General features: G+C 39.0%; 1 protein-coding gene across 3 annotated transcripts in view; it reads right to left on the bottom strand.

Moving 5' to 3' along the window:
- LOC149234971 (callose synthase 9-like) overlaps nucleotides 1-27,299 on the bottom strand; it is a 385,867-nt gene that overhangs the window by 22,013 nt on the left and 336,555 nt on the right. For all 3 annotated transcript variants that reach the window (XM_089372025.1, XM_089372026.1, XM_089372024.1), the window contains one exon: nucleotides 14,404-14,523. In XM_089372025.1, coding sequence (XP_089228151.1) covers nucleotides 14,404-14,523 — 120 coding nt within the window. The remainder of the gene's footprint in view (nucleotides 1-14,403; nucleotides 14,524-27,299) is intronic.

Genomic DNA, 27,299 nt, shown 5'->3' with positions numbered 1-27,299 from the left:
AATTTTACAAAGAGGCAAACATTATACTTATTGTCCCAAATTATTTTCTTTTAACAGTGTCGTGGAGTGAGATTAATATTTGGCCGAATTATTTAAAAGGCCAAAGACCAAGATTATTAAAAGGGTGACCAAATTAATCTTTTGAGGTCAAATGTATGTTATTGTGGACTGTGGTTAGCTTTCTGCCGGCTAGTCATATTCATCATTTCTCCAGAAAACCACGCGTTCACCAACACATTTTAGGAGAGGACCCTAGAAAGACCAAATCAACTCATCTGAAGGAGCCGCAGGTCAAATCTGAAGATGCAGAATTATTTTGCAGAGACTGAGTTTAACATTGGAGCCAAGTGTGGCTGAAATTGTTATTGCACCAGTGATCGAATTTCTTTGTCATTAATCTGAGTTGAGCAGACCAAATAATATTTGGAAAAGAAGATGAGTTTCCCTTCAGTAGAAAACCGAGTTTCAGCATACAACTGGACTATGTAGTGGGTACAGCGTTCTTCTGCTGAAAGAATTTGGTTTTCTCTTATTGGATGCCAGGAGTTTCAGATTTCAGTTCTAAGCATATTTTCCTTGCATTGAACGAGTCTGTTACAGAGGCAATCGACTTTGCAATGGCTGTAACACGAGATTGAGGGAAGAGTTTATTTGTGCATGTTTGTGGAGTGGCCAAGCGAAGTATCTCTGAGATGGTTGCTCGATTGCTGAAGTGTCCAAGTGCTGGAAGAGACAAAAATCAGAGGCTGAACTAGTCCGCACAGAGGGTTAATAAAGGCTGTCGCTGTGCATATTCATTCACCAGGCAAACTCTCAATTTCTCTTGCACTGCATGGCTACCTGTAGCTTCAAAGTGGCCACCAAAAAAAAGGGTAGCTAATACCTAAACAAAGCTTGAAAGGTTACCAGGTTCCATTTTCTATTCTCTCTGTTACAAATCTTTCACTTTATAATTGCAGAAGTTGTAGAAAATATTTGTGTTGAACAATATTTCTGAGTTGTATGTCAGTGCCGAAATGTATTGTTAATGGGCTAAATTAGTAGATATCAGTGATTTTATGTTATGCACAATAGTATGTGATATTCCAGCAATTCTTTGAGTTGGGTTCAAGCTCTGGTATTCCCAATTGTGCCACTGTACTTGTAAATTCATTCTAGACAAACAAACTTACACCTACAACAGCTCGCATGTGAAATGCTTGTTAAAACCCTTGACCAGAGAAAAGACCTCTAACTCAGAAAACACTGTGAAATTTTGAGAAAATTCTAGAGGGCAGAATTGTTGGTAGCCACAGTGCCAGTCTGTTGAATGGCGAATTGACTGAAGCATCAGGGGATTGATTTCATTACTTCCACAAGGAGCCATACTGTTTGTAGTTAACAGCAGAGTTTGTAGCTGTACAAAAAGGATCACATTTATAAGAGTCACATTAATTTTGTTTGCAGGTTTTGGGCTGAGTTATTATTATTTGTCGGGTTCATTTTCCTTGGAGGGGCCAAGTATCCTATTTTCAGTTGCTATTATTCATAGTTAAAAAGGGACTGAGTTTCATGATGAAGAAGGGGCTGATAAAGAGCTGAAGACAATCAATGTAATTAATGTTTATGGCTGGAAGAATAGTATTATGGGACTGATATTTTATTTGGGCTTTTAAGGCATAATACGCACATGCTCATCGCTGTTGGAGGGGGTCTTTATTTCTGATATCATCCTTCCTGAAAGGTAATCTGCATATGTTATTACTTCTTCAATCAGTCACTGGTATTTCTTGGTAATTCCTCTTCATGGGCTGGAAGATGTATTATCAGTAGTATGTGTATATTTTAAATTGGATGCAAAGTGGCCTGTTGAAGAATGTTGTTTTCTTTTTGAGTGGCACATATGTTCATTATACATATGAAAACCCACAAAGTCACCTACAGTAATCCGCATACAAATTGTTTGTAAAAACTCGACAGTGAACCAAAATATATATAAATTCAAAATTTGTGGTTTTTCCAAGACATCCCAGGCTGGGAATCTGGGCATTGTAAGATGAACCTTGAAAGGTCCCTAGAAATCCTCAAGGAGCTTGATCAACAATTCAAATCCTTTAGCAGCTGTACCTCTTCTGATCAGCCAAAAGCAAGAAAAAATAGCAGACCTTTCTCGAGAAAGGTCCATAATATGTTACAACTCTGTTATCTAAAAATTAGTTATTTGCATTATTAGTTAATAGGCAAAGGGCATGATGATCATCTTTACCAAGAGGCACCCAAGGCTATATTTAAGTTAGGGTCTCTCATTCTGTAAATCATCATTCAATAATTAATAATATATATATATATATATATATATATATGGATTTCTGAATTCTCATGCTTCATTTGGTATCGGAGGTGGTTTGGTTTTCTGGCAAGGCGCTGCACAGAAGCGTTTTTACCCCACCGCATACAATCACGACCCACTTCGCTATCCCGCTGCATCCCATCCTCTGTCAATTTTGTCCTACCCATCTGACCGCTTCCTTGTCCCCCTCGCCCATCGATTCACCATGTTTGTTGTTCACATTCCCCTTTCCCACCATTGTTCGCTGCCGACATGCCACACCCTACACCCGTTCACTCTTCCACCACCCGATCTCCCTGCCACAACCGTCTGCCACCTTACGCTGTCTTCTTGTCGATGGCCCTACCATCCCAGTCACACCGCCGTTATCCCCTCCGCCTACGCAGCACTGCCACTGCCCGTGTGGTCCCCTCTGCCATTCTCTGTTGAAAACCGATATCTCTACCACGGTTTTTACGCTGACCATCGTTCTTCTATTGACGTCATCTGGTCAATCACTTTCTTGCCAGCGTTTTCCTTGTTCCACCAGTCTTCGTTCCCGTCAACCTGCATCCAACTCGAGCCATCGTTTTTCCAATCTCCTTTCCGGATCCCACATCGTCGTTTTTCTTAGCCGCAAGTCAAACGATACAACCCTCGGTCAGATTCATTAATGTAACTATATATTATGAAATGAAATGATATTTAAAGGTCCACGAGACTAAAAATAGTCTATGAGACCATTAGTTCCCTGCTTTTCGCTCTTTGCAATTCAGTGCTTTTCCAATTCAAATTGATGATGAGCTGACCCAACCTTCCAACAATCTCTTCACTAAAAAGACAATGCCAAGGAACTGATGCTAACATGTTCTCATAACTTTCTCTGATGTCTTTGAATGCATCGCATTCCAAAATGAAATGTTTTTCCGATTCCATAGCGCCAGACATGCAAAATATGCACACCCTTTCTTCCTAAGCTTCTTTAAAAAAAAACACTATATATTATAAAAATATAATTAAATTAATTAATTTAATTTAGTTATTTAAAAGAAAAATTAATTAATTAATTAAAAAAATAGGATCAAGTTAAGGAAAAGAGTTAAGCTGGATAGATATACTCCACTTTAGACCCGCTCAATGGCATCATCAATGTCGATGACTGATTTCAATAAGAGACTAGTAGACCTTGAGACTAAGGTAATTGGACAAGGTCATAAAATAGAGGAGCTCCAGAACACAACAAAGGGAATAAAGAGTTAGCTCGAGGAGAACAAGAATGAATTTAAAAAGGATCAAGCACACCTTTCAGTTAAGGTGGATCAAGCTATGGTGATGTTGGGTTGTATTTGTACCAACTTGAAGATTACGCCCAATCAAATACTCCAAAGTAATGAGGCTACTCAACATCTCAATTCTCCAGATTCGTCAAAATCATGAGATGCACATGAGAAACCCGAATCTTTAAAGACATCTTCCACGCTTAATCAAGAAAATAGTAACACGAATTTTCAAAATAAGCAGCTCTAGAATCCATACACCAATATGACGTTTTAAAATCAATACCCCTTTTTCACTCCGCCGATAGCGACATATCAACGAAGAGCAAAAGTTGAGCTATTCAAATTCAACGGTAACGAAAAATGCAGCGTTGCTTGGCTCAATAAAGTAGAAGAATATTTCGAGATTTACGATATTGACAATGATGACGAAAAGATCAGGCATGCTTCCATGAAAATAGAAGGCGAAGCATATAATTGGTATATGTAGTGGACGAAGATAACACTTGTTATCAGTTGGAGGAAATTTAAGGATGTGTTTTTTAAAAGCTTCCAAGGTGTCAAGGAAGAAGAGTTCCTCTCATCACTCACCAGATTGCGACAAAAAGGAGATGTGGATGAATACACTCGAGAATGGGAGACTTTGGCAACACGAGTACCTGGCTTATCAGAAACTCGTCTCATTCAATCATACACCTCGGGACTTAACCCCCATCTACAAGCAGAACATGAGCTTCATGACATTATGTTGATAGAAGTAGCAAGACAAAAAGCAAAAGTTGCTGAAAAGAAATTTGACAAGATGTTGTGGTCAAAGGCATAAAGAGTATATTTGAGACAAAGAATTCCCCAGTCTATGAATAGGAATAACACAAAATATGTTCCACCACATCTTCGTGAAGGAGAAAAAACTAACGTGGAAATGCAAAGGACGACAGAGGGCAAATGCAAATGTTGTGGCGAAAAATGGGACCCTAAACATAGGCGTGTTAAAGGAAAAGAGACCAAAAACCTGTATAAATGTGAAACAACTAATGATTCAACAGTGATGAACCAGACGTAGAAGAAATCGAGGATTCCCTAGAATTATCTCTAGAACTAAATGACGAAAGCATTCTACAAGTATCATTATCAGCCATGACAGGTATATCACAACCCCAGACATTAAAATTAAAAGGACATATCAAGAAGAACAATGTAATGGTTCTCATCGGTAACAGTAGTACCCACAATTTTTTGGACTCAACCATGGCAAAGAGACTCAACATTTTCACATTACCCATGCCCAACATGAAAGTTATGGTAGCTGACGGTAAGAAAATTGAAAAAGTAGGGAAATGCCATAAAGTCAAATTGCAGATTCAAGACTTTAATTTAGAATATCTGTTCTACACGGTACCATTAGGAGGAGTGGGTGTGGTCTTAGGTATCCAATGGTGACAAACCCTCGGTACATACTCTCCCAACCATCAAAAGAAGTTTATAAAATTTAAATGGGAAGGGCAGAAATATAAATTATATGGTATCCAAGCACCTAAGAATTAAATTGTATCATCATCCCAAATGATGAAAATGATTCGAAGAGGAGCATCAACCTATGTAGTAAAATGTCACCAATTAGAAATGTTAACTTCAAAATTGATCAGCGAAGAAGCACCAAAAGTACATGAGCTAATTCAGAAGCATGAAAAAGTATTCCAAGACCTGCCCATGAAAACGCCTCCTAATAGAGAAATCGAGCATACCATAGAAGTTAAAGCAGGATCAAACCCCGTCAACATCAAACCTTATCAATATCCCCATCATCAAAAAAAGCAAATTGAGAGATTAATCCGAGATCTTTTAAAGTGTGGCATCATGTCAAAAAGTAAAAGTCTGTATGTTGCTCCAGTTGTATTGGTGCAGAAAAAAGATGGATCGTTTAGGTTATACATTGATTATCATGGACTAAACAAAATAACAATTTAAAACAAGTTCCCAATTCCCTTCATCGATGAAATGTTGGGTGAACTAAATGGCACTAAATATTTCTCAAAATTGGACTTAAGGTTAGGGTTTTATCAAATGAAAATAAGGTTGGAAAACATACCAAAAACTGCATTTTGAACACATGAAGGTCACTATGAATTTAAAGTAAAGCCTTTTGGGTTAACCAATGCATCAACAACATTCCAAGCTACTACGAACAAGTTATGCCGTCCATATCTAAGGAAATTCGTGTCACTGTTCTTTGATGACATTTTAATTTACAATAAATCTTGGAAGGAGCACTTAGAACATTTGGAGAAAGTTCTTACATTATTGGAAAAGCATCAGTTCTATGCCAAGAAGTCCAAATGCACCTTTGGGAAGGAAGAAGTAGAATATCTCAGACACATAATATCCCATGAAGGAGTAAAAGTGGATCCTAATAAAATCAAGGCTATAAAGGAATGGACCAAACTAGTTAATATATCCAAGCTAAGAGGGTTCTTAGGATTGATTGGATATTATCAAAGATTTATTAAAAACTATGCACATATAACCACACCCCTAACAAACCTTTTAAAGAAGAACTCATTTCAATGGAATGAGGAAGCAGGAAAGTGTTTTGAAGAATTGAAGGAAGTTATGTCTAATGCCTCGGTATTGGCAACTCTAGATTTCTCTAAACCATTTATCATTGAGTGTGATGCTTCAAGTTTCAATATAGGAGAAAAAAACTAACGTGGAAATGCAAAGGATGACAAAGGGAAAATGCAAATGTTGTGGCGAAAAATGGGACCCTAAACATAGGTGTGTAAAAGGAAAAGAGACCAAAAACCTGTATAACTGTGAAGAAACTAATGATTTAGACAGTTATGAATCAGACGTAGAAGAAACTGAGAATTCCTCGGAATTATCTCCAAAACTAGATGACGAGAGCATTCTGCAAGTATCATTATCGGCCATGAAAGGTATATCTCAACCCCAGACATTAAAATTAAAAGGACATATCGAGAAGAACAATGTAATGGTTCTCATCGATAACAATAGTACCCACAATTTTTTGGACTCAGCCATGGCGAAGAGACTCAACATTACCACATCTCCCATGCTCAACATGAAAGTTATGGTAGCCAATGGTAAGAAGATTGAAAAAGTAGGGAAATGCCATAAAGTCAAATTGCAGATTCAAGACTTTAATTTAGAATATTTGTTCTACATGGTACCATTAGGAGGAGTGGATGTGGTCTTAGGTATCCAATGGTTAAAACCCTCAGTACTTGCTCTGCCAACCATCAAAAGTGGTTTATAAAATTTAAATGGGAAGGGCAGAAATATAAATTGTATGGGTTCCAAGCACCTGAGAATCAAATCGTATCATCATTCCAAATGATGAAAATGATTTGAAGAGGAGCATCAACTTATGTAGTAAAATGTCACCAATTAGAAATGTTAACTTCAAAATTGATCAGCAAAGAAGCACCATAAGTACAAGAGCTAATTCAAAAGCACGAAAAAGTATTCCAAGACTTGCCCATGAAAATGCCTCCTAATAGAGAAATCGAGCATACAATAGAAGTCAAAGCAGGATCAAACCACGTCAACATCAAACCTTACCGATATATCCATCATCAAAAAAAGGAAATTGAGAGATTAATCCAAGATCTTTTAAAGTATGGCATCATGTCAAAAAGTAAAAGTCTGTATGTTGCTCTAGTTGTATTGGTGTGGAAAAAAGATGGATCATTCAGGTAATACATCAATTATCTTGGACTAAACAAAATAACAATTAAAAACAAGTTCCCAATTCCCCTCATCGATGAAATGTTGGGTGAACTAAATGGCGCTAAATATTTCTCAAAATTGGACTTAAGGTCAGGGTATTATCAAATCAGAATAAGGTTGGAAGACATACCAAAAACTGCGTTTTGAACACGTGAAGGTCACTACGAATTTAAAGTAAAGCATTTTGGGTTAACCAATGCACCAACAACATTCCAAGCTACTATGAATGAGTTATTCTGTCCATATCTAAGGAAGTTCATGTTAGTGTTCTTTGATGACATTTTAATTTACAATAAAACTTGGAAGGAGCACTTAAAACATTTGGAGAAAGTTCTTACATTATTGGAAGAGCATCAGTTCTATGCCAAGAAGTCCAAATGCACCTTTGGGAAGGAAGAAGTAGAATATCTCGGACACATAATATCCCATGAAGGAGTAAAAGTGGATCCTAATAAAATCAAGGCTATAAGGGAATGGACCAAACCAATTAATATATCCAAGCGAAGAGGGTTCTTAGGATTGACTAGATATTATCGAAGATTTATTAAAAACTATGCACATATAACCGCACCCCTAACAAACCTTTTAAAGAAGAACTCATTCGAACAGAATGAGGAAGCAGGAAAGTGTTTTGAAAATTGAAGGAAGTCAGGTCTAATGCCCCGGTATTGGCAACTCTAGATTTCTCTAAACCATTTATCATTGGGTGTGATGCTTTAGGTTTTAGTATAGGAGCAATGTTAATGCAAGATGGGCATCTAAGAGCTTTTGAGAGCAGGAAACTCAAGAGATGAGAACATCTTAAATCTACATGCAACAAAGAAATGCTTGTTATCATGTACGCACTAGCCAAGTGGAGGCAATATCTTTTGGGAAGTAAGTTTTCCATACAAATAGACCATAATAGTCTCTAGTACCTTCTCCAAAAAAAAAAAAACGCTTTTTGAAGAACAACAAAGTGGATTGAAAAAAGTGTTGCCTTTGACATAAAGATATTTCACAAAACAGGAAAGGACAATATAGTGGAAAATGCCATGTCTAGGAAAGACGAAGTACCGACACTACTTGCAGTTTCAGTTATTGTTCCTAAATGGCTTAATGAGATTTGAAGTGAATATGCAAAAGATCCAGAAACAGGCGCTATAATGAATAACCTTCTGCACAACTCAAAATGGGAATGGAAGAATGACATGCTATGGTACAAGGGAAGAATCTATCTGAATTCAAACTTCAAGTTTACAACCAAGATCCTAAAGGAGTCACATGATTCACTGTTAGACGGACATTTGGGATTCTTTAAAACTTACTATAATGCACGCCAGTCATTCTTTTGGAAGGGGATGAGTAACGATATTCAGAAATATGTAGCAGAATGCAATAAATGTCAAAGGAATAAAAGTGAAATTATTATGACACCCGGACTACTTCATCCCTTAAACATTCCGAATCAAAAATGGGAAGAAATATCAATGGACTTTATTGAAGGTTTACCTGTATCTGATGGTAAGGATAAGATTCTTGTAGTAGTCGACAGACTCACCAAGTATGCTCACTTTATTGCAATGAAGAAATCAGACTCAGCAAAACAAATCGTTGAGATATTTTGCAAAAATATTTACAAATTACACATATTTCCAAAGGTCATTGTGAGCGATAGAGATGCCAAATTTAGGAATTATTCAGTCATATAGGAACCTACCTCAACATGAGTTTTGCTTACCATCTTCAAACAGATGGCCGAGCAGAGGTTGTCAATAAATGTTTGGAAGATTACCTATGTTGTTATGCCACAGACAAACAAAATAAGTGGGTTCAGTGGTTACATCTCGCTGAATGGTGGTACAATTCTACTTACCACACATCAGCAAAAATGACTCCATTTCAAGCTCTGTATGGGTACGAACCTCCAAAATGGAAGGACCTAGCTATCATCTAGAAAAAAACTACCAGCTGTTAAAAACCAGCCAAAAGAAACCCAAAAGGTCGTCCAAACTCGAACGACGAAAACAAAATTTAAATAATGCAAGAAACCGTATGAAGTAGCAAGCTGACCGAAACAGAACCGAGAAAGAATTTGCAGTTGGAGAATTGGCACCAAAGTTATATGGACCATATCAGATCAACAAAAAGATCAGCCAAGTTGCATATAGTTTAAGCCTTCCAAATAAAAGTCGTGTCGACAACGTCTTCCATGTATCCTACCTTGAAAGGGCACTTTCTGACCATCAATCAACACAAACAACGTTTCCATCCTTAGATGATGAAGGGAGGGTCATTTTAGAGCTAGAAGGTATCATATCCACCAGGGAAAAGAAGTTTTGTTCTCGTGTAATCAAGGAATACCTGATCAAGTGGAAGGACTTACCAAAAGAAGAAGCTTCTTGGGAGACTGAAGCATTTCTTCGACCATATCCCTCGTTACATATGCTTTGAGGAAAAAGCACTTTTTTGGGAGGAAGGCAATGTTATATAAAAATTAGTTATTTGTATTATTAGTTAATAGCCAAAGGGCATGATCCATTTACCAAGAGGCACCCAAGGCTATATTTAAGCCAGGGCCTCTCATTCTGTAAATCATCATTCAATAATTAATAAAATATATGTATAAATATGGATTTCTGAATTCTCGTGCTTCAAGCACAGGGATTTACAAAAGGAGAAAGAAGTGGGGAATTGGATTTTCGCACTTGGGTCAGACTTAAAGGTTGGACGATCAGGAGATGACCTCACATTGGAAGAGCTGAAATCCTTTCTTTCCAAGGTGGAGAAATCTGATTGGAGTTTAAATTGGGCTCTGGAGCTAGCTATGCTTGCAATGGTATAAGCCAGATTCTTGGAGCATCCGAGTGAAAGAGTCAAGCTTATAATTGCCTCTTGTTTCAACGATATTTTGAGGATAGTATCACCCTTTCCTCCCTATAATGATGACATCATGAAGAGGATCTTTCATCTAATTGTAGAGTTCTATTCAGGACTGCATGACACTTAGAGTTCAAACTTTGATAGAAGGCATATGATCTTAGACATTATGGCCAAAATCAGATCCTATGTACTCATGCTTAATCTGGAGCAAGATAATCTGATTCTCCAGATGTGCCAATTCTTCTTCACCAACATTAGAGAGCATCACCCTGAGGAGGTAAAAGCCAACATGCAAGATACCTTGTCTTCATTATTAGTCGAGGGTGACATCATTTGCAAGCAACTATAGACCATTATTAGCCATTTGGAGGAAGATGTAGGATGTCTCACCAGTGGCCTATGAGCTCGCCGAAAGGATGGTTGAGCAAAACATGTGGTTCTTCAGAAGGCAGCTAACCCAGGAGGAGTTGCGGAGGATTTGTGGTGACCATCCATCAGTAAGAATGAACTGAGGAGAAAAAGTCTTTGCTTCACCTACAAGAAGCCTTAGGGACTTGACCACTCATTCTTGGGTGATACAGTAGAGATGACTGAGGTAGATCGGGAGGAGGATCCTTCTGACTTTCCAAATGAGAATTCTTCTTTAATTGAGTCCATGGGTTCTTACGAGGATACCTTTGAGGAGCATGAGCAATTGCATGGAGTTGTTGACAACAACCTAGATACATACTCTTGTGAACAGTCAGTAGAGCCCATGGGGGATATTCAAGGAGATGGGCCACCTATGATCATTCAGCATGAGCAACACATAGCGCAGCATTGTACGCATGATGGGCCATCTTTGGAGATTCAGCTAGGGGTTCATGTTGAGCCCATGACGGAGGAGGATGAACAAACATCCTTAGGGCCAACCATTGGTGAGGAGTAGGCAGATGTCCAGGTAGCCACTAGAGAGGTAGTTTTTGTAGATATTGGTTATTAGGAGGCATTGGGACCTGACAGGACAATTTTGCAGGTAACGAGTAGACTATATGAGCATGGAACTGTCAGACAAACGAGAGAGGATCTTCTGGAGACGTTGGTGCATCCACCTGTGAGTCAACCCACATATGAGGTGCGGGTAGATGCACAGGCAGTTGACAGAGCTGTAGTAACTTCAGGGAGCAACACTCTCCAGGAGTACATAGATAGAGCTTGTAGCACAGTTTGGCCACTTGTACCCATTACAAGGAGAGAGGCAGGAATTTCTCGATGGTTATTGCTGATTGGCCAAACAGAGTTGCGTGAGATGGGCATGGTGCAACATAGGGGGCTTGTTCCATATACAGGTGCCTACGCATTTGAGATAGATTGGCAAGAGATCATGAGTTGGTATCCTTTTGATGGAGTATCATCCTTAGTCTAGGGAAAATACAGCAGGAGCCCTTAGATGAGAGGGTTACTACACGTTTCAGTGGGTAGTGGGATGTGGACTAACAGTTCATTAGTATTTCAGTTGCACTAGCCCAGCATCAGCAAAGTGGGGTCGACCTCGGCCTATGCCAGAGGTTGGATTGGAGAGTGGTGATGAGTTGGTATTCGCTTGATGGAGCAGCAGTTATAGCTGGAGAGAAAGTATAGTTCGAGCCATGGGACCTGGGCGATGATTGACCATGTTGGCATTGGGATCCAGGTGGGCCTACTAATAGTAGGATGAGGCAGAGATGGTCATGGGATTTAGGTATTGAGGGGTCCAGTCATGTTGGATTTCTTGGGGGCATGACATGGACCAGTGGTTCATATGGGATCCTAGTATCAGTTTGCAGATGCCTTTACAGTGGACAGGTGCAAATTGCTTGAGGGCAAGCAATCTTGGGGTGGGAGGATTTGTCATATCCCCATTTTTATTTTCCTCCATAGTACAGTCAGGATGGATTTCTAAGGCACGGAATGGCCAAATCATGAGAGCAGGTTTATGTCACCAAGGGTTTCAAGGGAGTTTTGAGGAGAGTTTGTGGGATTCGATGGCATTTGCTTGGCATATTCCATCACCCACATAATTTTCCTTTCATTCTGTTGCATTCCGACAACTTTCAAAAATTGCATTATTATGGGACCTAAATTAATTATGCTCGAGGTGGCTTTTCGGGAGGATTAATTGATGGGACACCTCAGTGTAATAGCTTGTTGGAACCGGAACAAGAAGATCTACAAGATGGGATGTTGAGAAGTGACTTTCAGTGGTCGAAGAGACTATGGTGGCCAATTTACCATTTTCCCACATTAAAAATAATATTTAATTGAAATAAAAAGAGGGAAAAGTGCTCCATGATTAAAATAATAGTAAAATAGAAAGTTCTAGAGGGTTCCATCAGATTTATAAAAGAAGAGGAGGAGGCCATTAGGAATCATCTTGGATTATTGCTATTTTCTATTGATGAGGTTTGGAGAACCTAGTTCCCAACTTCTAAGCCCCAGGACAGAAACCCTCGGGTGTGCTAGTGGGTGTTGGACGGAAACCCAACGCTCTTGAGGAGATTTCACTCAAAAGTCTCACAGTGCTTCATTAGAGTTTTGAGGAGAGCTGTTTTGCAGTAGCAGGTTTGCAGCAGTCTTCTTGTCGGGCCGTCTACATCATTGCCATGGTCATTCATCATCTAGGTCAGAGATCTTTTTCTGGGTTTTCTCCTCTTGCCTGGCAAGCTCAGGTTCCACTATTCTTCATGCTAATGTACTCTTTCTAGTGGATTAATAAAATGACTCAGTGATATTGGCATCCATATGTGTATCAATTTGCTGGCTGTGTGTTTATTTGCTATTATGTTGCTGTTTGAGTTCATTTCAGTAGTGATTTAATTGTTATTTTCGTAAAGTAAATTACAAAAGACAAATAATCTCCAGTAGATATAAGATTAAATTCCAGTTTATTGCAATTGTGGAAATTTCACATTTCACGTGTCTTTGATCAATGCTATTTATCTTTCAAGATGGGTTTGGGCAAAGGAACAAAGAATTGGGCTAAATTACATGCTCTATTAAATAAATCTACTGAAGATTGCCATCAAAAAAGGATTCAATAAGATGCAAGTATTTGGGAACTCAAACTTTGTCATAGAATGGGTAAAATGGGCTTTTAGGTAGAAAAACATTTCTCTAAGATTGTTATTGGATTAGGGTTTAGCAGTTATTAGTCAATTTGAAGCTATTTGGGAGGAAACACCTACCTAGGTAGTGTTCTTGTACCTGAAACACTTGAAAATGCCAAAACGACTATGAAACAGCTTGGAAATACCATTGGCCATACCATACGGTGTTTCACAATTTGGAAAAGCCATATGCTATGGCCAACAACATTTTCAAGGTGTTTCAGCAATTTCTAGCTGTGTTTCAAGTGCTTTTTTGGATGTTTGTGGAGCAGCCATGGGACCCATAGGCCGCCTAAAAACACTTTATGAGTCATTATGGAAACATATAATTAGCTTCTAAAACTACTTAATATTTAGACTCATTTGAAAGAAAATTATAAATCTCTCAGGACCCTAATATCCTCTCTTTTCCTATCAGAAAGTACTTCATTTCCCTCATTCCTCATGTTTTCTTCAGCAGGAAGAGCTTCCTAGAGCAGCAGCAAACATTTTACTCATCTTTTGGAGGATTGGAAGCAAGCTTTGATGCATTTCCAGCAAGAAGATGGCCGTGCAAGTGGAAGTGGAATTGCCTCTTCTTCCAATCCACACTATGGTTCGGTTGAGAAAACATCTTGTTCTAGTTTTTTTGAGGATAATGACAATAAAAAGGATATGTAATTGTATTTTTCTTCAGCTCATGTTTTATTTCTTTATGCTTCATATGTTTCTGTATGAAGAAATGCTGTTCTATTGTGATGATGACAGTTTTACAGAATGCCGCTGTTGTGGATAAAACTCCTTTGAGAGGCCAGACATGAGGATTCTGCTTAGCTATGCATATGGGCATTATTTAGTTTTATTTGAGAAAAAAGGTAAAACATTATTTTTTGGAGTTTTTTCTTAAGTAATAGGTTAAATGTCATGAAATATGAGAGACATTTACAGTTCAGCTGGGCCAGGTTTATTTTTGAATGACAGTTGGCCTTTTGATGCGATGCATATGGCATATACAAAGTGCAACTTAGTTGACCATTATCTTCAGAATAAAGAGTAACACATTTTTCCTATGGAAAAATGTCCTAAGTGGACAAAGGATTACCAAAAGTGAAGTGTCATTTCCCGAGGCATGTAACTTGTACACAATACCATACTGAAAGATGAAAAAGCGGAGACTTAGAATAGTCTCAAATATTCTTCCTCTCAAAGAACGAATATGTGCCTGCAAAAGAATTATTCCAAATATCATCAACATTCTAATTAGAAAAGCAGAACAGTTTTCTGTTTTCCCCATGAAGAAAAAAAGAGATGCCTAATGAGTTCCAAATGAAAACAATGGAACCAATCAGGCTGCTCATATATCAGGGTACACAATTCTTGCAGTCTATATACTTCATAAAATGTATCATACTAAATTAAATAAACAAAATGGATGAAAATTCTCTTTTCATTGTTGCATTAGACATAACTTATTCTGATAAACAAATTTGTGGTCTAGATTTGCGAAGTCTTTATTCATGGTTAGACATATAACATCATGCATAGAATTGATAAAACTATTCTATTGAATGTTAACTATTGATTATTAGAATGTGTAATCTTGTTCTGCCAATATAGTTAAAAATGCAAGGCCATAAAAGTAAATCTTCATATTTAACTGCATGCATTAATACACAACAGAATTAGCATTTTCTGGGAAACAATGCATGCTTTATGATCCTAACAAGCTTGATACTGATCTTTCCTCTCTTAGCTAGCAATGGGAATTGTGGCTTCTCAATTGATTGAGGTTGACCAAATTTTCTGGACAGTTGCAGAGGCCACATTTCGACATGTTTGGCGGAGGTTGACAAGAGTTTTTGTGCAGTTGCAGGAGGCTGAATTTTGGCCTATTTGACCAGGTTTGACCAGTGCTGTGATTTTGGTCTGAGCTGACCAAGTTTGACTTGAGATTATCAGATTGTACTTTTGCTGAATTGAACAATTTCTCCTAGAAAAGATTGTCGGGTTTTCTCCCAAGTTTGGGTTTCCTAAGACAATTTAGGTGTCTACTGTGCATGCCTTTTCTACTGTTGTCTTTACTATTTCTACTGTATTTATAGTTGAATTTTCTGAAGTGTAATTGCTTAATGATAGTCTGGAATGTGCTAAAGTAATATCATATATCATTGGAAGCAAATATCAATTGCAGAAAATTGTGCTTGCCTAATTAGCACTAGAAAATCAACAGATGTTTTGCACCATGGAGATGACATCTTGGTATGGAGGCACATTATAGGCATGCCCATAATCTACGAGATGCATCTTGGAGTATGAAGCAATCATTGGCCCACATGACACCTTTTGTGGCATTTAGAGCGCATTTGGAGTATGACATCATGCTTGAGGATGATTTTCTTCCACACCCATGAGCATTTACGGCATTTCTGTTATGTTTTTATGCTATGAGGTTGGCTTGTGACCTCTATCTTGTGAAACAAATAAACTTGTCAATACGGCTTCTTTACTTGTATTTTTGCAAAAACGAGGGAGTTGAGTCTCACATAAATAGAGACTCCACTCATTCATCATCACACATTACATTCTTTTCCTCTCCAACATGGTGCAAGCTAGTCTTTTTTACTACTATGAGAAAGATTTGATCTTTATGGATGTGACTTTCTTGCGGATGTGATTTGTAAATGCCACCTCCCACATTTACCAAAATTCACAAGTTCGTCAAGGTAAACATGAGACGAGTGTCACTATGATATGACCCGACTTCCAAGTTTCAGTTATGGAAGTGGGGGCGACACACAAACAACTTACAGAGACCCTCAGGAGCACTAGATCACCCAGAGGTCATCCCACAACCTCTAATGACCAGATCCTGAGCTAGAACTGCTTTATCACAAGTTTAACCTCCAACTACACCTACAACACAACATGCATGTGGTTATGAGGCTATAACCGCACTCATAAGCATGCTTCCATGTGGTTATAACCTAAATTTCCTAGTTCAGTGCCAACAGTTTTGAGATATGAGCCATTTTTCAAGGCTAGTCTCTAGTCCACTACCCAGAACTGCCTGTAACTTTCCAGAATCATAATTAACTTGACAATAATGCCAAACATTCAAACTTGAAACATGAAATTGCCCTAGACTTCCTAGTACACATCAGGAATTTCGTCAAACATATGGTAAACATGTAAGCTACAAGTCATGAATGCATATCTGATCATAAACTTATGCCTTTCATCCAAGAATCACCAAGAAGGCTCCAAACCCTCTCTAGCTAGCAGTAATAACACTTGTTAGCCCATGCATTCATCAACCATTCAACACCTTATCAAAACATGTCAACAACCATAGATAGAAAACCTCATATAACCAACAAATACCATAATAGAAACCATGGAAAATAAACCATAATGTCAATATGATTACTAGCACAAGTGCTCATAGATTACAATAGGAAAATAGCTCTTATTAACATATGAAAGTGTCAACCAAGTCAGGGACTTCCACGTACCACTCGACCATAGATTGGGCTGATCCAAATCTCTCTTTCAGGCAAATCACCCCCGTGCCATATTCCAAGCATGAATGTGGAATCTCATGGGTTAAACCAAAACAAAACCAAACCAAGGCTTCACCTTCCTTGTCTCCTAATTTCCTTTATTTTCGTAATTAAATGTCATTTATTGCCTCTTTCTCTTTGTCAATGCCTTTGCCCAATTCAATAGCCATTATTAACCCCAAAGTGATGCCCACTATAATGTTTTGCCCAACATTCAGCTTGGAATACGTGTACCATGACCTTGGTCTTATTTTATTTACATGGAAATCAACTAGGGGTTGTTACAAACCCCTCCCCCTTGGGGGAACACCGTCCTCGGTGTTCAATAACACTTATAACCAACTAAACATGTTGCTCATGGAGCTTTATAACATATCACAATGCAACATCGACATCATACCAAACTGTTGAAACCATGAACACCATACTTCTTATTGGAGTTTTATAACACATTTCGATGCAGCATTTACAACATACTACTTATTGGAGCTTTATTACACAGCTCATTGTAGTATCTACAACACACACACACACACACACATATACATGAACCAAACACATCTGTGCAACCAGCAAATAAGGATACATAGCCTGCATCTGGTCAACCATCTCCCATGTAGATTCATCGAGCCCAAAGTGCTTCCCCTGCACCGTAACTTGCTTGATTGCTTTGTTCTGGAACATGCATTGTTTCTATTGCAATATGCATTGTAGTTCTGGCTGGAATTCTCCCTCTGATTCCACCTACAATACAGACCAATCAATCACATGATCAACATCTTGGACATATCTCTTAAGTAATGAAACATGGAAAACATCATGGACTTTCACTGTTGGCGGCAGTGCAATTTGGTAGGCCACTGGTCCAATCCTCTCAAGGATCTCAAAAGGCCCACAATACTCAACTGTTAGCTTGGCACATGATCTAATTGTCAAGGATCTCCTCTTGGGCTTGATACACAAGTACACATGCTCCCCAACTTGAAACACCTTGAATGCTCTATGTTGATCTGCATAATTCTTCTTCCTATCCTGTGATGCTTTCAAATTCCTCTTTATAACCTACATCTCTTGCTCCATCTTAGCCAACATATCTGGCCCAATCAATACCCTGTTCATTAGATCACTCCAACTGATAAGAGTATTACAACTCCGCCCATAAAGAGCCTCAAATGGAATCATCTTCAAGGACTCCTAATACCCATTATTATATAGAAACTCTACCCGTGGAAGATATTTCTCACACTTCCTCTTTTGATACATGATATACATCCTAAGCATATCCTCAAGAATCTTGTTAACCCTCTTTGTCTGTCCATCTGTCTGAGGATGATAAGTTGTACTAAAGGCCAACTCTATCCCCAATCCTGCAAACAACTCCTTCCAAAACTTGGAAGTAAACTTAGCATCTCTATCTGATATGATCTTCTTGGGAACACCATGCAATCTCACAATCTCCCTGATGAAGATTTGAGCTACCTCACTAGCTGAATTAGTAGACTTCACTGTAATGAAGGGAGCTACTTTGGTTAACCTGTCAACCACAAACATGATGTAGTCACGCTGCTTCGATGTCCTCGACAAACCTGTAATGAAGTCCATGGAAATGAACCTCCCATTTCCATCTCGAACTCGGAATAGGCTACAACAAATCAATTGGGTGCTTACATTCTACTTTCACCTGCTGATAGTCCAAACAAATAGCAACAAACTCAACCATCTCTTTCTTTAGGCTCGGCCAATGATAGAACTTCTTGACTACTGTCAGAGTCTTTTGATATCCCAGGTGACCTGAACACGGCTTCCCATGAAACTCCCTCAAGATAAGCTTCTTACACACACTGTTATCCAACACATAGATCATGTTTCTAAATCTCACCAAGCCATCTGCCATGACGTGATACTCGTCATCCCTATCACCTTCACCCTGTTGTTGTAACTTGTGCTTCAATTGTTGGTATTTGTCATCATGCTGCCCTGCCTGCAAGATTCGCTCTTGCAAATTTGTCCCATAAGAGCTCACCGCTGAAATGTGATTTACCTAAAATCTTCTACTAAGAGCTTCTGAAACTTTGTTCTCCTTGCCCTTATTGTACTTGATCTCGAAGTCAAACTCACTGAGAGTAGCCAACCATCTAGCTTGCCTGGCATTCAAATTAGCTTGGTCAAACAAGTACCTCAGTCCACTATGATTACTCATCAGAATAAATCTCCTGCCAAGAAGATAATGTCTCCACATCTTCAATGCATGAACGATAGCTACCAACTCAAGATCGTGAGTCATAGTCTTGCTCGTGCTCACAACTTCCTTGGCTCATAGCATACCACCTATCCTTCCTGCATCAGGACTCTATCAAGTCCTTGCTTGCAAGCATCTATACATACCATGAACTCCTTATTAGGATCTCCAATCTTCAAGACTAGAGCATTTGCTTACAAATGCTTCAACTGTTCAAAACTAGTTGCACACTCCTCAATCCATCCAAACTTCTTTCTCTCTCGCTACAAAGATGTAATAGGATAGCCAATCCATGAGAAGTTCTTGATGAACCTCCTATAATAACCTGCTAGTCCCATGAATGATCTTATTGTTTACCTCATCCACATTCCTAGGAGGTGGCCACTCCATGATAGCTCTAATCTTTTTTGGATCCATTGTTATACCTTCCTTGGAAACAACATGCCCCAAGTAATGAAATTCAGTATGAAATAAACTGCACTTGCTGAACTTGGCATACAATTGATGCTCTCCCAAAAATCTCAACACTATTGCTAGTTGTTCTCTATGCTCTTCCTCATTCTTGGAATATATCAATATATCATTAATGAACACTATTACAAACTTGTCTAGATAAGGATGCAACAGAATGTTCATCAAACACATGAAAGTAGCTAGAGCATTAAAGGAACCAAAAGGAACCACCACAAACTCATAATTCCCATACCAGGTACGGAATGCAGTCTTGTAAATGTCTTCTTTGATGTGCACCTGATGATATCCTAATCTCAGATCAATCTTTGAGAACATTGCTCCTTTCAACTGATCAAGGAAATCATCAATCCACGACAAAGGATACATGTTCTTGATAGTCACCCTATTCAACTGCCTATAATCAATGCACAACTTGAGAGTATCGTCCTTCTTCTTTACAAACAACATTGGTGCACTCGAAGGCGATACACTCGGCTTTATGTATCCCTTATCAAGCATTTCCTTAAGCTGCAACTTCAATTCCACCAACTCTGGAGTGCTCATCTTGTATGATACCTTTGATGTTGGTGCCACTCCTAGTACCAACTCAATAGAGAAATCCACTTCTCTATGAGGCGGTAACTCTGAAATCTCTGCAAGAAACACATCCTAAAACTGCTGCAAAATAAGATATCTCTTCAAGACTTCATCATCTTCAACATCCTTCCCTTTGTCACTGGAAATACGCCCCACAAATAACACACACCCTTTCTTGCAATTGTGCTTTGCCTGCATAGCTATAACCATTCTCACTGATATAGGCTTCTTGTTTCCCTGCAAGATTCTCTTCTCTCCATCATCATCCAAGCACTCAATAGCCTTCTCATAACAATCTACCTTGGTCCTGTGAGTAAACAACCAATCCATACTCAAAAGCATACTACATGATCCCAATGAAAGCACATTTAGATGTGTTGGTGTAGGCATACCATTCAGCTCAAATGCACAATCTCTCACCCAATGATGAACTCTTCTCCTTGACCCTGTAGCAAACTTCACCAACCAAGATTCTGGATGCATTTCTTTATTCAAGCAACACTTATCCACCAAGTCAAGACTGATATAACTATAATTCCATCCAAGATCAATTAAAATGGAAACAAATCGATCACAAAGCTTTCCTTCCATCTAAATAATGGATGTCTGATGATCCACCTACTTGTTATCAAGTGCTGCATAAATCTGAGGAATGTTGTGACCAACACCCCAATTGTTTGTACCTCTTGAGTATTATAGATCTGAGGTCTACCACCTTGATGCTATGGATAATCTCTCCTGCGATGCTCTCCACCACAAGTCCCACACTGCAAAGGCTTCCTACCATCGCCTTTGTTCTACTCCTCAGACTGAAATCGATGTCCTTGTCAACGGCATTGAACTTCTTATAAAGTACCACATTCTCCTTATCACCTACATCATGAGGTCTTCCTCACTTCGTAACCCACTTTCCTTTAGTCTTTTCATTACCTTTCCAATATCATTTAGGCTCTGAATTATGCTTAGACTGCTCATAACAATGCTTCAACTTCCCAATGACCGAGGCTCATCATACTCAATCCGATCTTTAAATGCTAAAGGCAACCCACTGATGAATCTTTGGACCTTTGTCTTCTCATTCTTAAGATATGGCACATATATCTCAACAACTCCAGAAACTTAGTCATATATTCTTCATTTGTCATAGATCCCATCTTCAACTCATAGAACTCCTTAGCCTTTCCGTCATAGTATCTCTCGGAAAAGTACTTCTTTCGAAAGACTCTGTTAAACTCATGCCAACTCATCTCTTCTACCTTGATGCCTCTAACATGCTTCACATCTTCCCACCAGATGTCTTCTCTTCCCTTGAGACTCAAAATAGCTATGTTGGCTTTCTATATTCTTCGTATAATCATGTAATTAGAAGAACTTCTTCATCCCAAGTAGCCATGCTTATGCATCTTTTGGTTTCTTCACATCCCCATCAAAAGTAGGAGGCATGGCTTTCTTGAACTCCTCTAAAAAATACTGCTTCTCACTCCTCCTATAAGGATGCTAGCGGTGATGACCATGAGGTTTCTCTGAACCAGAACTAGAATAAAATTCATAAGCATTACCTCTCTTGTCAAGTGTATCCAACCATCTGCCACCTCTGATTCTGTCATCTTTGTCCAAACTGTATCTTGATCGAGACCTGTTGCCATATGCCCCATTAGTCCTTTCCTCCTATCCATGATTGATTCTTGGTTGTCCTTGTCTCTACAAATCTGATAAGCTCTGAAGGATCATTGCATTGACCTCTGCTTGCTTTTCCTGAGATTTGGCAAGTCTTTCTTGTGACTCAATTATCCTGTCATTATCAATCTTGCAACTTATGATTTTTTCCTTAAAACTTCTCAGTGTATCTGCTAAATCGGGAGAATACTCATCTTTGTGTTGCTCAATTGATTGGTAAGGAGTGTCACGTGAACTATAGTCCATCATTCTACTCATCATCTCTGACCTTCTTCTTCCTGCCAATATGCCATGTCAGATAAACCATACCTCTATGAAGTTCAGGGGAGGTTATCTCACCTGCACAAATTAGTCCAGATTAGCACGATATAAACTTGACAAGCATATCAAATCATACATAAACATCATGATCATAACAAGAAGTAACCTACATGCATGCATGATGAACACATAAACAACTAACATGCATGCATGACCATATGCATTTAGCACATCTAGTCCAAGTGTTTGAACCTGGAAGCTCTAACACCACCCTGTGGTATCAAATATCATCCAAAGAGAATGGAACCCGCTCTGATACCACCCTGTAAATGCCTCCTCCCACATTTACCCAAATTCACAAGCTCGCTAGGGTAAACATGAGACGAGTGTCACTATGATATGACTTGACCTCCAAATTCTAGTTAGTGAACTGGGATCGACAAACCAACAACTTCCAAACATCCCTCAAGAGTACTAGATCACCTAGAGGTCAGTCCACAACCTTTGATCATCAAATCCTAAGTTGGAACTGCTTTATCACAAGTTTAACCTCCAACCCACATTTACCCAAATTCACATGCTCGCCAGGGTAAACATGAGACGAGTGTCACTATGATATGACCTGACCTCCAAGTTCTAGTTAGTGAACTGGGGTCGACAAACCAACAACTTCCAAACATCCCTCAGGAGTATTGGATCACCTAGAGGTCAGTCCACAACCTCTGATCATCAAATCTTGAGTTGGAACTGCTTTATCACAAGTTTAACCTCCAACCCACATTTACCCAAATTCACAAGCTCGGAGCGTAAACATGAGACGAGTGTCACTATGATATGACCTGACCTTAAGTTCTAGTTAGTGCACTCGGGTCGACAAACCGACAACTTCCAAACACCCCTCAGGAGTACTAGATCACCCAAAGGTTAGTCCACAACCTCTAATCATCAAATCCTAAGTCGGAACTGCTTTAGCACAAGTTTAACCTCCAACCACACTTACAAAAAAACATGCATGCGGTTATGAGGCTATAACCGCACTCATAAGCCTGCTTCCATGCAGTTATGACCTAAATTTCCCAGTTCAGTGTCAGTGATTTCAAAAATTGAGTCACTTTTCCAAGCTAGTCCCCAGTCCACTGCCGAGAACTGCCTGTAACTTTCTATAATCATAATTAACATGACAACAGTGCCAAAAATTCAAACTTGAAACAAGAGCTTTCCCTAGACTACCTAGTACGCATCAAATATTTTGTCAAACATATGTAAACGTGTAACCTACAGGTCATGAATGCATATTTGATCATAAACTTCTAATTTTCATCCAAGAATCACCAAGAAGGATCCAAGCCCTCTCTATCTAGCTACAATAACACTTGTTAGCCAATGCATTCATCAACCATTTAATAACTTATCAAAACATGTTAAGAGCCATAGATAAAATACCTCATATAACCAACATATAATCAATAAATAACCAAAATAGAAACCATGGAAAATCAGCCATAATGTCAACATGATAGCCAGTACAAGTCCTCATAGATTACAATAGGAAAATAGCTCTTATTAACACCTGAAAGTGCCAACCAAGTCAGGGACTTCCATGTACCACTCAACCATAGATTGGACTGAACCAAATATCTCTTTTAGCCAATCACCTCCACGCCATATTCCAAGCACGAATGTGGGATTTCATGGGTTAAACCAAAACAAAGCCAAACCAGGGTTCCAGAGGTCCAACCGCCTCAACCCTCAACCATAGTGATTCCACCTCTATGGCCTAGAAATCACTAACATCAATCAGATCGGTCTCTACCCAAGTTGTCTAGGGCTCGAGGAACTAGTAACTCAACCCACAGCCTTCCAAGGCTCCAAAGTGTTTGTTCCAACTGCAGCTCCAAGAACTAGTAACTCAACCCACCAAGGGCTCCAGAGCCACTGTCCCAACCTACGACTCTAGGAACTAGCAACTTAACCCAAACTGTTCCAGGGCTTCCAAAGCATTTGTTCCAACCCACAACCATAGGGAACTTGAGCACCAATCAAAAAAATAAGTGGTAAACCCACAACACCATGGTTGTCCAAGAAATGGCAAAGCAAGGTTGAAAGTTGAAACCATTGTCAATCCAAGAAAATATCCATGCCAATGACAGCACATAACCAAGGAATCATGTGCATATACTATGCATCCAAAAATCAGTAAGGAAATCACACATGCAACCTATTACCTTCCAAGTATCCCCGTTGTAGCTACTAATCCAACTGTTCCCTTGCGCTCCCTTGCTTTCCTTTTCTTTCTTTCTCGAATCCAAGTGAATATTAGAGTGTTCCAAAAATGCTCTAAGTGTACAAGAGTATGAGAGAATGAGGGGAGATCTCAACTCAAACTTGTCAAAAGCTAAGCCCAAAAGTTGTGAACAATTTCTCCGAGGTCTTTTTATTATTGGGACTCTATTTTCTTCATTTTCATTCATTTTCCTCTAATTTCCCTTGCATGCAAATTTGTGTCTCTTCACCTTCCTTTTCTCCTAGTTTCCTTTATTTTCATAGTTAAATGTCATTTATTGTCTCTTTGCCTTTGCCAATTTCCATAGCCATTATTAATTCACAAGTCGTGCCCACTATAATGTTTTTCCTGACATTCAACTTGGAATATGTGTCCCATGACCTTGGTCTTATTTTATTTACATGGAAAATCAACCAGGGGCTATGACACGATTTTTGCATGGAGACATTTTCCTAGGATTGAAAGAAGTGCCTTTTGTGGAGAATTGTGTAAGTTTATTGTTTATTCATTTATATTTTGCATGCTTAATGTTTAAAATATGGTTTTTATTATGCCATGGCCAAATGCTTCACTATTGTTGAAATTGTGCTTCATTATTACATGTAAAATTCTTCTCTCTAAGGCCTATAGGGAAACTCTTAATGTGTTGACACTATATTTAATTTCTCCCATCACAAGAGCAGTAGTTAGGGTTTCCAAAGTGGATGCCCTAGGCATCCCCCCTTACTCCATCAATTTCCTTCCCTTGAATTTTTTCCACAAGCACTCCATTAAACCCTAGTAGGATAAGGCAATGATCTTGTGTGTGTCGATCATCCATAAAATCAACTAAAAATCATCTCTTTTTTGTCTCTCCTACAAGGCTACAGTCGCTGCTAGGGCTTCTAGGTCATATTTGTGCATAAAATTTAAAAGTGAATTTTGAATGCATGTTTGTGGCTAAAAATTTAGGGATTGCATCTATAAATTGTCTAAAAGAAAAATCTATCATAAAGCATGATCTAAAGTTTAAACCTCCTAAATACAGCGAATATCACCCTATTTATTGTTGTTTATGCATACCTAACAACTATAGAAATAGTTCCCTAGTTTAAACCTAGTCTCTATTGGAAGATCTTGCTCCTTGGTTGTTGAATATCATTTAAGATCTTTTTTTGGGGTGTCATATGACATTGAATGCCTCATCATTGCACATCTTACAAGCTCTAACTTATACCAAACCACTTCTTGCTCTAAATATAGAGTATTTGAACCATAGTATAGATATATAGGCCATCTTGGGCTTTACCGATACTCTATTCCACAATACACCTTTACTCATCACCTTGAGCCATAGCATTAGAACATCTTTGTAGGTGACTTAGGGAAGACTCCCTTGTGGTTTAAATTCAATAAAGGGCAAGAGAAAGGTTACTGAGGTGACAATGGAAACCCTTTCTCTTGTTGCTATAAGGTCTGACACTGCCTAGCAAGGCTTTGAAGTTTGCACTAGGCCTGCTAGATTTTGCAACAACAATTACATCATCACTATGCCTACTACATCATTACACCCTACTAATGGATCTCTAATGCCCTTGGGAATTTGGGGAAATTCAAACATGGATTGCATCCCTCTTCTTCTATAGATCAACTCTAACATAATGCATGCAAAAAATTGTCCAATGGTGCCCCTATTTTGTTTCTCTGAATCCTGTTGTACTTGTTGACCAACTTTGACCACTTGTAACTTCTGTTGGAATTTCTAAGTCTAACTGTTAGAAATCCTTCATGTACTTTCTGATTTATTTCTGCCTACTTGTTATGTTTAATTAACAAGTTATTTACCATGTAAATACCGAAAATAAATACAAGTACATGCTCAATACATTATAGATCATCAACTGAAGGAAAAACAAGCACACAAGTGACACCGTTATTTTTGGACGAATGTCCCCGGAAAAAACCCAATGTGCGAAAACCGATGCAGCTATCTGAGGGTTTAAACATTAAGCAGTTTCAGAATACAATCTGGGTGCCAAAAATGGCTTACCCAACAAAGAATGCTCTCAACAATAGTACCTCTCAGTCGGAGACAGATACTCCGGCTAAAAACCCTGGATATACAATCCCACAGCTCTCAGCTCCAATCTACCCCACGAAATCCCCCAGCGTCAGCCTCTAGGGTCTGTCACAGCCTCTCTGGCCCAGCATCACCCCAACTAGCCCTGCGTCAGCCTCTGGAGCCTCTGTGTCACCCACGCTGGCTCTCTCTGGCTGCGAAGCTCCTGGCTACCTTCGCATGGCCTCTGGTTGCTTCTGTGTGGCCTCTAGCTGGCTCTCCGTCAACCCTCTCCCAGCTTCTGCGCTGATGCTCCTGGTACCCTCTCTACATCTTTGCTTATGTATTCACTGCCCCTCAGCTGCAACTCTGATCTCCTTCAATTTCCTCAGCAAGCCCTGCCCCAGAAAATCAAATTCTTGATCAACTCGGTATGTTCTCCAAGTGACCCTCAAGCCTCCTCTTATACTTTTCTCGCTGACAATTCAATGGCCGAGATTAAGTCCCTAATCAATGGCTAAGATTAACTCTGGCTTGATCCATGACTTTTGGACCCTTCTAACACAGTTTTATATTAATTCACATTAATATTTTATTTTCCCTGAGTTTAGACTTAGGGACTCCATTAAAAATATTAATTATTTTAATATCTCCCAACTGGTTAGATTCTACCCAAACCATTTCTGGGTATTGGAAATCTCATGTGCTTTAGCCTCTCCACCAATTTTCGTGGCTAGAGCACATCCGATGCTACCCCAAATCAACACTCCCTCTTAGCGAGCACTGTGCTCTAGTAATACTCCACACTGAGTATCACCCTAATCATCTAGCATCGGTCCCTGTGTTGATGCTAAGCCTCCCTGCCCAACATCCTCTGCACTGATGCATC

This window comes from Pinus tabuliformis, chromosome 8 (genome assembly GCF_031772625.1).
Source record: "Pinus tabuliformis cultivar Carrire ecotype Pingquan chromosome 8, CPIR1, whole genome shotgun sequence".
Classification (NCBI taxonomy): domain Eukaryota; kingdom Viridiplantae; phylum Streptophyta; class Pinopsida; order Pinales; family Pinaceae; genus Pinus; species Pinus tabuliformis.
Note: the sequence above shows the minus strand (reverse complement) of the source record. Positions and strands in the feature narration are given on the sequence as shown.